Here is a 12,085-nt window from a genome sequence, read left to right on the forward strand (position 1 = left end):
CCATCTCGTTAAATTGCATTTCAATAGAGTTTCTCAGTCATGCTCCGATAAACCTTTTGAGCAGTTAGGACAAAGGGAATCTCGTCTTCGACCCCGTCATCGCCATGTTCTTACGAGTGACGCGTTTGCAAAAGTAATGTGTGCGCTCTCTTTCGCAATCGGTTCACATTCGTCAAACGAAAATTTATCACAGTATCCGTCGCCTATCAAAGTATAATCTTGTTAAACAAATATTTTTAAAAGCTTACTGAATATTGGACGTCTCTCAAATAAATATCCAAAAAATGTATCCAAGTTTATTTTTGCATTTTGATTTACGTGATCGATATTCAAATTCAGGATTTAAGATTTTAGATTTAAATTAAATATTAGAGATTTAAGAACGATTTATAAACAGAGAGAGCTTATTCCGATAGTGAAATATGTATGATGTAATAATATTATAAGATCGATAAACTTTTGAAATCTTAAAAAAGAAAGAGAGAGAGAGAGAGAGAGAGAGAGAGAGTTGTTATCTTTTTAAAATATACATGTGTGTGTCACTAATCTGTAATAAAATAATTTTAAAGTATAAAATTGGTGCGGAGAAAAGTCGCGAAAAGACACAGAAGAAATATATAATTAATTCCTCTCTCTCTCTTATCTCTTATTCCAATTACTAAATTTGCATTAAAATAATACTAAATCATTATAAAGCAACTTGCAAGATAAAGCAATTTTGTTCAAACAATCGAACACTCTACAATCAGAGTTTGCAAAATTTAACAAAGAATGCAAAAATAAATAAAGCAAAACAAAGTTCAAATATCAAAGCCTTCGAAACTATAAGATTTAAAGTAAGTTTCACAGAAATAAGACGATCTTTGCAAATTGCACTCGTCTTATCATCTCGCCTTCTGGTTACATAACACAATCCATTCGAAACAAACTCCTATTCCTCTTATTTCTGCATCATTTTAACGCGTAGCGAGTAATATAAAAAAAAAAAAAAATCGCACAAGGAGATACGAATATATATTAAGATACTATCTTTTTAGCGGTATGTATCGGATCGTTTCACAGAATAATAAGATGCAATCGAGGTCCGCAACGAAGATTCGCGAGCGAGCAAAGTGTACGAGCAGCATCGTAGAACATTATTCCCCGAAGAGGATCGCGCAGTAGGCGATTCTCTCCCGGTCGCGTCGGACACGTCGGATGCGATAATGCACGCTCGGTCTCATTGCGCCGTTGCACCGTTGCAGTGACGTACCCTAGGGGAGCATTCCGCGGGCTGTATGTCGGTGTCGGCGACGGTTCACTACTAGCGCACCGCCACCCCTCCTTTTCTACCTCCTCATTCTGACACAAGCAGCAAAGCCCTGGAAAAGGGATTGCCGCATTCGAGCGTAGGTGCACAATTTCGAGCCCTGCGTCGTGGGATTGATTTGCATTCTCCGGCTCATTTGCTGGGTCGTATCCTGCGGGATTTCTTCCTCCTCTTCCTCCCTCTCTCTCTCTCTCTCTCTCTCTCTCTCTCTCTCTTTCTATGTTCCTATTTGTTCCTTTCCTCTTCTCATTTAGCCTTTACTTTCCTTTCTTCTTTTCCTTATTACTTATGCAGTATGTTTTTTTTTTCAATCCTTTACGCGCCGGTCTCGATTTCGCCGACCTCTTTCAAACATAAATTTTTAGTAAAGTATTATTTATGTACTATTTTTGTTCTATTTTAAAAATTTTCTATGTTTCTTTGAGTTTTTAAAACAAAAGCATTAAAAATTCTTCACCGAATACAAAGTGTGTTGTTGTATTTTTTATTTTAATTTAAAATTGGCTCGATAAATAAATGGCGCTCATGCAGAGCAATAAACTGATAGCGCTCATGCAAATCGTCATTTGAATTGGAAAAAGCAATCATCTAAATATTATTTATTATACAAATATTACCATAAACCATTATATTATCCCGTTTTTTATGTATTCAGACACTCATATCGTCAAATCCGCGATAATATAATTATATAATTTTAACTTTAATTAGATATATTCATTCCCGTTATTTAAGTTTTATGAATTCATTCAACCAATTCGTTTATTATGAATGCGTTCAACGAATCGTTGGTTACGTCCGTATAACAATATTTTAATAATTTATATGGGGCGATGTGCTGTGTATATATAAATATATTCTTTTATTTAAAAGCGCAGAACGGCGGCAATTATATTGTTTGGTGATGCATGACAAGATTCGAAATCAATTTGCTCAACGCTAAATCAAGTCGCATCGAGATCGTACGGTCTAATAAGATCGAGGAAAATGTCGCAATGATAAATGAGATTCGCGGGGCAATCGAGGCGAAATTCTATGATTGGACAGCGTGAGAATGGAGAACTGTGGAAACTCGTACTAGGAAATTCTCTGTGATGAAATTATACGGAGGAAGGAGTACGCGTTATAATATGTTAAAGCTAACGTGCAACGATGAATCTTCGCCTTTGGGATACGCTAATCGCATAAATCTCAATTGCGGAAAGTATATTAGAGCTGATCGAGATAGATAAAAGTGAATGGCCGTTCTTCATTTTTACTTTGTTAAACGCAAAATGTCAGGATTCAAGTTTGAAAGAGAAACCGAAACAGAACAATTAAAAGATTCCAGAAGACAGTGCTATTACGTTCTCTTTCATTAGCCACGTATTTCCATTCGAATGCGGAATGTCCAATAATTCAACTAATGGCAAATTAGCGGTACATTGGCTTCAAAGCTTTATCGTGTTAAATAAACATGTAGAGGATATTAATTAAAATGAGGCTGTCAATCTCGCGACAACTTATGCGCGTCCACACAACATATTGCCACACAGACGTGAGCATACTCAATAATTTCGGTCGCATGATTTTCTACATATTATCGTTAATGGATACGCGATTAGTGTAATCAAGGTTTATTGATATTGTATCACGCGTATTGTTTCTCATTTTAAAATATGTACAGTAGATAGGCCGCGCCTATCATAGATGTTAAAGCAGGATTTGCGTATCCATAATAATTACCTGATTTGATTCACACGCATAAGAATTTAATTATCATCATTTCAATGTAAATGTGTTTCATCGTTATTTAATTATATGTATACATCTAACATAAAATTGTAAATTGGATGAGTTAAAAAAATTATCAAAAAAATTGAAAAATGTCATATTCATATGAGAGTCTCATTTAAAGTTTCCAAACTGATGCAATTCTCTATGAAATCTCAACGTAGGGAATCGATAATGAACGGGTTAACGATTTAGACGCGAGCGCGTGAGGTAATAATTTTCGCTTCTAGAGAGAGATGAATTGTACGTGAGAAAATTGCTGCTGTAGAGGTAGCAATGCGTGGAATAAACTGATCGGAGAAGTGCACCGACGAGAGCAAACTAATTTGTGATTTGTGTGTATATCGTAGAAGATATCTCGACGCTCGTGCCCCGTTTTGAATGTTCATTTGCTTCGCGACAATTGATAACAATTGTCGATGCATTGATCATTATCAAATGGATAAGAAAGGATTTATTCGTTTAATGTATTTTCTGTTTCAATTATCCTTGATTACCCATCGAGACGGTATTATTGACCTAATTCCTCGATTCTGCGTGATTTAATTAGTTAGATGGTCTATATGGTATGCACATCTATGAGATGTGCATATTTGATGATTTGAAGATGAAAGATTCGGTAAATATTCCAGTAATTCTTGGAAAAGAGGTAATTTCCCTGCAAAAGAGGTCTTCTCATCTCGATATACTTTATGCATTTTAAGTTCTTCATTTTGCTCAAGATATACAAAAATATGTATATCTTACGCGAATTGAGAGAATATTCCTATTTCGAATGTTCATTAAAAATTCTTAGATAATAGCTTTTAAGTAAATTAAACGCAGTATCGATCGTTACGAGCGCTAAATTACTCCATCCGATATCTTTTACGAAGGTTACGTAAACGTGAGACGGCGTCTTTCTCTACAAGAGTCCTTCCGAAGTATCCGCACGTAATGTAACACGATTCAAAAGTCCTAATTAAGCATACAATATTACAGGTACAAGTTTGCAAAATCTATGCAGAAATCTAGAAGCTTCGTTACTATCTTTGATGTTTGGAGAAGGAAAACGTCAATATCGCAATAGATCTCCTCGCTAGAAGTTTCTGCATTTGACAAAATAATTTTCAAAGTACAGCACGTGGGCGTTTCCTCAAGGGAGACTCGTATATCTTCGCATTGAAGATACAAGTCTCATCAGTTAAATTAAACGTATCGAATCAATGTGAATTACATTACGCCAAACAAACACGCGCACATATATATATATGTACTCGTGATAACAGAAATTATTTTAGAGAAAATATGAAATAAAATATAAAATTATTGAAACCTGAATTAACTCAATTTTTTTTATATTAATGATAATTTAAATCTGCACTCAAATGATAGATTAAAATAAAATGAAAAATGATAAAAGGATAAATCAAGAATCAAAATATGGAAATCTGGGATGAAAGAGATATAATCCGTAGAAATTTTTTTTTCCTTCGTTTCCCTTTTTCTAACTTGTCACTTTTAATATTATTGTATTGAACATCATCGCCTTAATACGCAGCCAAGTGTAGGATCAAGACTTTACAAGGAAAAAAAAAGTAAGGCTGGAAAGTAGCGCCATAATACAAAGTGCATATTTCTTCTTTCTAGAAGAAAGAAGAATTAGTATAAAATGTCGTAAGAGTAATTTTACAGAATAACATGGTGCACTTCAAAAAAATAAAAGATACTCATTTTTTTTTCTCCTTAAAATAAAAAAAACAGTTCAACAACTAAACAAAATAATTATATAATTTTTTTTTGTGCAAAAAAAAAATAAAAAAATTATCAAAATTTAATCATTGAAACTATCTTTTATTAAATTTTCTATTAAGTTTAATAGAAAATTTATCTATTTGATTAATGATTCTTTAAAATACAAACCTCAAAATTTCATCCCTTATAAGAATAATGATGCAGAGAAATTAATTTACATTAAGCTTTTATTTGTACATATTTTTGCAGATTATTAAGATTCATCAAGATACATCCTCTCAACGATTCAATTATTCCTGTACTCATAATTAATCACATTATTCATCTCTGCTCAAAAGAATGATATCAATTGTAAATTTTGGACGTGACAACAGATTATATAAAGAAGACCAGGGAGAGGAAGGGAAAACCAGGCGCGATTATCTCCACCTGTTTTCTTCTTTCTCTCTCACTTTCTCTCTCATTGCTGTCTCAAGATTTCATTCGCTGGATCGGCGTGCCAGTTGGATTAATGTTTCAGAAATTCAATTACGAGTTCCTTGACAGCTGTCTGAGTCAAGTAGGATCCAATTAATGTTCGCGATGCAGTCGTTGTTCCCCTTCTCCTCCGGGTTCGTTTAAAACATCGAACTGAAAGTGCCGCGGAGACAAGCACAATAATACGCGTGAGGTGGTACGGATATCTTATAAAATGTAGCGAAATGACAGAGAGCAGGTTGAAAAGCTCAAGTGTCTCGGTTTATACGATAGTCGATGCGACGTCGAGCCACGTACTCTAGGGAGCGGCCGGCGATAGAGGGCAAGAGGGTAAAAGCGTGAGGGGGTCGATCGAAGGGAGGCAACGACGCTTCGTTCTACTTTCTCCACGATTTCTCGAGACATGGTGGAAAAAGCGTGTGTTCCAATTTGCAGGCGCTTCGCGCGCTCTCACAGTTTCGTTTACGATGTTACGTGGGAAGCATATTGTTTCCTCTGGCGAATACGATACCCGTTTCGGCGGCGAATAACGAAAACCAACGTCATGCAATACGACAGCCGTTCGAGTGTGTTTTGCGCGCGATAAAGATGTTAATTACAACAACAATCGCGTCCCAAAATACCGACGATATCTTGGAAAATATCACTGGAGGATTTTCGACAACTATAAAAGTATATTAAACACATCGCATTGTGTTCCTCTTCAAGTAAAAGGATACATTTATCTCGTGTTCTCGCGCTCGTCTTTATCAAAAAATAAAGATATATTGCAGGGAGCGCGCACGACATATGTATGGTACAGATTAACGTAAAGTGCTTCTCATACGACGTACATGTAATGACACTGCGTGCCATATTTTATGGAATTTGCGCAAAACAAGTATCCGCGTCATGCTTTAATGCATAAATTCTGTCGAGCCTTTCGAAATACCGTCGCTGTTATCCATAAATTAACATGCTATCCATATAAATGTATAATAATAAATAAATTCTTTTAAAATATAATAAATATTATATATATTAAATATAAAATTTAAAGTGTGCGTGTGCGCGTGTATAGTGAAATAAACGGATCTGCCTGGCGAATTAATTGAACGAAAACATAATTTGAGAATTACACGCGCGCGAATCTTAATACCGCAGACGTCTAAGGGAGAATGTTTTTTAGCAAGATAAATCGACCGTCATATAAGAATAACAGGAAAGTTTGAATTCAATATCGCAGCGTCGCGCGCCGGTTCGCGTTCGTAAGTTATTGAGTTTCAAAGTGCAATAGTCAATTCGACGGTACGTGCCACGCGTACACTGCCCGATTCGCCGGCGGTCGATGTGACGAATTTTACTTCTGAACTTTGAAATCCAATAACTCACGGCTTGGTCATCGAATCGACGTGTTACCGAACGGTTTGCCGAGTTTCGGGCAAGCTCATCGCTCTTCATGCGTTTCGCTCCTTGCGACGCATGGCAGAGTACTCCGCGAAGCCGAATTTATGGAGCTCCACAGTCCGACGGTGTACATCTTGGCATTAAATATAAAGTCAAAGCGACGATATTCATATTCTATGCGGGGATAAATCTGCGAGTTCAAATTTCGGTGCACTGTAGATATATCAAGATAATCTCTCTTGGCATAAAATAGAAGAGAAGAACGAAGAGCTAGTGAATAAAAGATATTTTTAAATAATATTTTCCATGTCAATTTGAAATAAAAATCCGTCATTTTCCAGAAAAAAATATTCTATAAGCGAACAATACATGCATATAAATAATTTCCAATAAATATAATTTTAGACAAAAGATTAGACAGTTTTTTATTTAAAATTAATATAAAAAAACCCTATTATTCAAATATCTCACGTTCAAAATTGTGCCTTCTTCACCACATATTGAATAATTATATTAACAATTTTCATTAAATATTATTTTTTGATATTCTCCTGTATCTAAAATAATATATAAAAATCGTAAATTTTCTCTTTTATTTATATTTTTATGGCTGTACGTAAAAAAAGGATGAACAAAGTTTGCTAAAAAATTAGAATGTTATGTGCAATATAATTTGTCAACATATGTTATCCATCTATTATTAACATTTATACCAAAATTCTCATTAGCTCCCGATTAATCGATTAAAAAAGAAAATACAAAGTATATTATATTATTTTTTTATTTTAAATAATGTATAATAGTTTTTTATACACGCAAATTTTTTCATTAAACGTTCTTAAGAAACTCAAAATAATACGTTTCATCCCTAAACTGTTCAATATTTTTTTTTTTTTTCATTATATATAATCCACATACACTTTATTAAATAGTGAAAGCACGCACACAAAGAGTTTTTCTAAAATATTTTTACAGCAGCAGTATCTCTCGCATTAATTATATTCTTGGTAATAATCATTAAGTACCGCATCAATTACGACGTTTAAATCTACAATGTGTTGACTAAACATTATTACACCTATCCGCCCATCTCTTCATCCATGTCTCGCCAAGGTATATAATTATACTTTAATTATCTTCCGCTCGAGGTGACTCCGCGGTTCCGTGTGAGCGGACGTTTGTGTGAGACTAAACACGGTGACTACACAACTCTTGCATAGACTAGACAGTATACGTCCACGCGGCACTTCGATCGAGCTTCCCTAATAGAGATTCCGTGAAGCTTGTCGTTTCCTACCGGAAGAAACTTCGATTTCGTGATAACTTAGGGTATGCAATTACTATCCATCTAACGGATGACTTGGGCGGCCGAGTTGATTTCGATCCAAGGATAGGAAAAGATGAAAATATATTAAAGCACGTGGGTCAGACTTATAAATTGACAGCTGGCGATCAGTGCAGTAAAAATTCTAATTGCATGGATAATAATAATGTTATATGATCTTTATTAGTTAATATGATCTTTAATTATTATATTTGAAAAAAAAAACCGATCGCTGTATATAAGAAACCAATTAAAATGTGCCGCTAAATTAATGGATAAGAACATAAAAAATTCAGCGTAAAAGAGATATAAAAAGTAATTTAGAAAATAAAAAGTACATAAAAGTTTGGATAAGAAAATTTTGCAAACTTCTCTATTGTTTGTCTGACTTTTCCGACAATTTATTATGATTTATATTATTATTTAAATCGAATACACGCGCTGTGCAAATGGCACGTTCGAACTATTGTACATTCGTATCGCGAATACTGCGACGGGGCAAATCGATCTGTCATGTATGTATATTCGAAAAGCACGCAGAGGAGTGGAAAATCCATGGTCGTTGGCTGACCCTGCGAAGACCTTCAAGGTGCTCTCTTTTCGCTAGGCAGCCGAATCGTTTCTCTCTCTTTTTTTTTTCTTTCCACGTTCTCTCTTTTCTTCCTTCCTTCCTCCGTCTGACTATATTCGGATCGTTCTACTGAAACGAGTTTTGCTGACTAACGATTCGCTGTTTCTTTCGTTCTCTGCATCTTTGTTCCTTCATTTTTTTTTTCTCTCTCAACGGAGATCAAGCAGCAGCAGCAGCAGCAGCCATGATTGTCGGCGATGGAATTCCGATCGGAAGATTAAAGAAAACGATCGCGCGGCAGTACGGCAGCCGTCCAAAAGCGTCCATGAAGAACTTACGCGGAGAAATCTCGCGAGAGTTACGACTCTCGCGGTCGAGTTAGGGATCGAGGGGCATCTTTTTCCGAACAGGAAGAAAGTCGCTGGCGAGAAATGGGAGAGAGGGAAGGGACATCGTAGGAGAAAGAGCGAGAAGTTTTCCCGCACGGACCCATCTCCGCGCTCTGGCGAATAAATAAATAAAGTACGAAAAGACTGAAAAAGAGAGAGAGTATCGAGATTTCTTCGTTGTTCGATCCTGCTAGCATCTCAACCACCACCTTCCCACCTTCGTTTCACGCTCCCTCCTTTTTCTAGTCTGCTTTTATTTGTAATTATTTATCGTTTTCCTTTAACGTTAACCGCAAACTCGATACGTACTTTATTGCTTCGCTTCTTACCGATGCCTTTATGAGTTTCGCTTACACGATTTACCTTTGCGGAGTAAATGCGAGAAACGGCTTCGTCTTCCTTCATATTGTCTCTTCTATGGCCACATTTCCCACCGGATTTTCCGCATCGGCTTTTCTCTTCTATTTTTCGTTTGATCTTCCCACGTATTCTTCTCTCTACGGTATTACCGCCCCGGTCTTAATAATTCCAGATGGAAATAGAATTTGTACGCCCGTGTGTATCCGTGCTGTCGATGCAACAGTGGTAGTATGGTTTTTCGCTTTCGGCGCACGTGTAAAATCTACTATCCGCTGGGAGGTCTAGTCCTTCATTACGATCTACCATTTGCGTTGTAACGAACGAACAGTGGTTTCGCCACACGCACACCCCGCACCTCTGCGCGCTGCGCATACATATAGAGAATTCACGCCCGTTGGCTTGGAACCGGGTTGATATACATTAGTGATTATGCCGCGATACTTCGGTTTTATTGTGCGGTCCGTATACCCCGACGAATTATTTAGCGAGCTCTGCGCCACCGAACCGGTCATTTATCGTTGCTATATAGCGGCGGGTACGCTATTGCGAGAAATCCTGCTACAGGTTGGTCATTCAAAACTGATCAAACGAGCCTTCAGAGTCCTCTTTACGTAGATATATAACTTGATTAATCGAGTAAATCCATTGAATTACTGAATGCAAAACTAACGTAATCACAATCGCTGCAAATTATGCAAGCCCGACAATCTGAAAGGAAGTTATAAATCCAACTATATAATATCATACATTTTCTTTTCTGTTCTATATGTTTCATTATATTAAAAAGTTATATTTATTTCTCTCTCCTTTTTTTACTTCAACATAAATTTCGCGTACAAATTTTTTGAAAAATTTTCTCATCAGTCAAAAAATTACTTTTACCTAATACAAGTATCTAAAAAAGATGTCGGGAATTTTTAACAAAGTTCGTTGAACGAGATTTTGTTAGGTCGTCGTAAAATCGGATGTTGTAATTGGAGAGAATAATGAGGGAGGATGTGCCGGAGCGAGAAAGGAATAGGTGCTCTGAGAGGAGGAATGCAGAAATTATGTAATGAGGGTGAAGTAGCGTCTTGTTTCGACGAGATGCGCATTATCTCTCTTGTGTATAAAATAAGAGTGTGTATCGATCGATAATTCGCGGAACATATCTTGGAAGTGCGCGTCTGTTTAGCACGATCGTGTTTACGTGCTTTATCAACAAAAGCAGGCAAGAGACTTTGACTTTTCACAGTAAAATTCTCCCTGATATTTTCATAATTGAGTGCTTTATCGAAAGAGAAATCGAGCGAAAAATATAAGAAATAATAAATACGAGCTGGTCAACTGTTTAATATTTTCTTAAAAGAGCATCAAATCTTTTTCTTTTTCAGTATGCAGTCATAAATTAAACACATTGTTAAAGCACTGTTAAAGTACCTGTGATTTTTTTCTATTAACTAATTAATGTCAATTATAATATTAATTTTTTTAATTTAATATTATATAACATATAAAAATTATAACTTGTAATAAAAATATAATTCTGAAAATTGCGTGAGTCATAAATATAACAAAAAATTAAGTTTAGTTTAATTCGCTTGTATAAAGAAAATCGTTTTATAAAAATTAAAAAAAAAAAGCAGCTTTAAAGTTCTTATATTGAGATATCCTGTGATAGATTTTAGATATTTTTGAAAGTATAAAAGATTATTTACTTGTAGGTAGAAAAAATACAATAGAAATATGCAACAATATAAAATATTATATGCAATACAATTTCAAATATTAAACCGATTAAGCCAATATTAAGAAAAATGGTTTTAGAGCCATTTTGATTTGAAAGCACGTGTATGGCATTATGAGATAAAATCTTGATACCACGGTCGTGATAAAGCTCCGCAATAATCTGACACAAGTGCACGCACGATTGCCGACATTATGACCACTTTGCGCGCACAAAAAGCAGTTGACGTTTGTATGGCTTATATGGCGAACATTCTCACCTGCATTCTAGAAGCGCTGTCTTGCCTCTGAGGATGTACGCCGGGACATTTATTTTAAGTATCTTCAGAGCAGCGACTGAAACAGAAAAAGAGAGAAAGAGCTCGCATGAGATCACATAAATGTCAATTGCGAGTATATACGTCGTCGCCCGGGGGTGCTATCGATGCGACGTCGTTGGAAATGCTAGGCAACGATTTCCCGAGTGTTCGATTATAGTACTGATAATAACAGGACGGATACTTTTCTTCGTTGAAAGCAACTTAAAATGATTCTGTTATAAATATATTTACATATAACCATAATTTAGAGGAATATAATTCCTTTTTGTCTGCACAAAGAAATTTTACTATTTTCATGTGCAAAGTTTACATAGATATATATATAAAAATCTTTCGATAAAATTGTTGTGCTTGAAATATTTTTCTCTACCTTTCTTAATTTTGACAATATCCGTTTCTAAAATCATAAATCAATTAAATATATCAATTAAATTAAAAATCAATCAATTAAAAATATATAAGTTTCAATAAATTGTATATCAAAAATAAACATTTCTATATACTTAATAAATCTAATAAATGTATTATTCTCTTTTCTTTTGCAGTATTTTCTATGACACTTTTGAAACATGTAAAGAATAATGAAAGACCTTTTGCAATGGTTTTTGTTAGTTAGATCACGTCAGGAACTCTTGCGAGCAAGTGCTACTTTAATACTATTCGCTACCGGCATGTAGTCAGATTTCAATGGAGATGATTTTCAAATGCAAGACGCTT

At 35.3% G+C, this 12,085-nt stretch overlaps 1 protein-coding gene across 3 annotated transcripts in view; it reads right to left on the minus strand.

Moving 5' to 3' along the window:
- LOC126858604 (basal cell adhesion molecule-like) overlaps positions 1-12,085 on the minus strand; it is an 84,346-nt gene that overhangs the window by 35,733 nt on the left and 36,528 nt on the right. For 2 of the 3 annotated variants that reach the window (XM_050609082.1, XM_050609081.1), the window contains exon 3: positions 11,309-11,384. The exons of the other annotated variant lie outside the window; for it this stretch is intronic. In XM_050609082.1, coding sequence (XP_050465039.1) covers positions 11,309-11,384 — 76 coding nt within the window. The remainder of the gene's footprint in view (positions 1-11,308; positions 11,385-12,085) is intronic. 3 annotated transcript variants of the gene reach the window in all.

This window comes from Cataglyphis hispanica, chromosome 26, assembly GCF_021464435.1.
Source record: "Cataglyphis hispanica isolate Lineage 1 chromosome 26, ULB_Chis1_1.0, whole genome shotgun sequence".
Taxonomy (NCBI): domain Eukaryota; kingdom Metazoa; phylum Arthropoda; class Insecta; order Hymenoptera; family Formicidae; genus Cataglyphis; species Cataglyphis hispanica.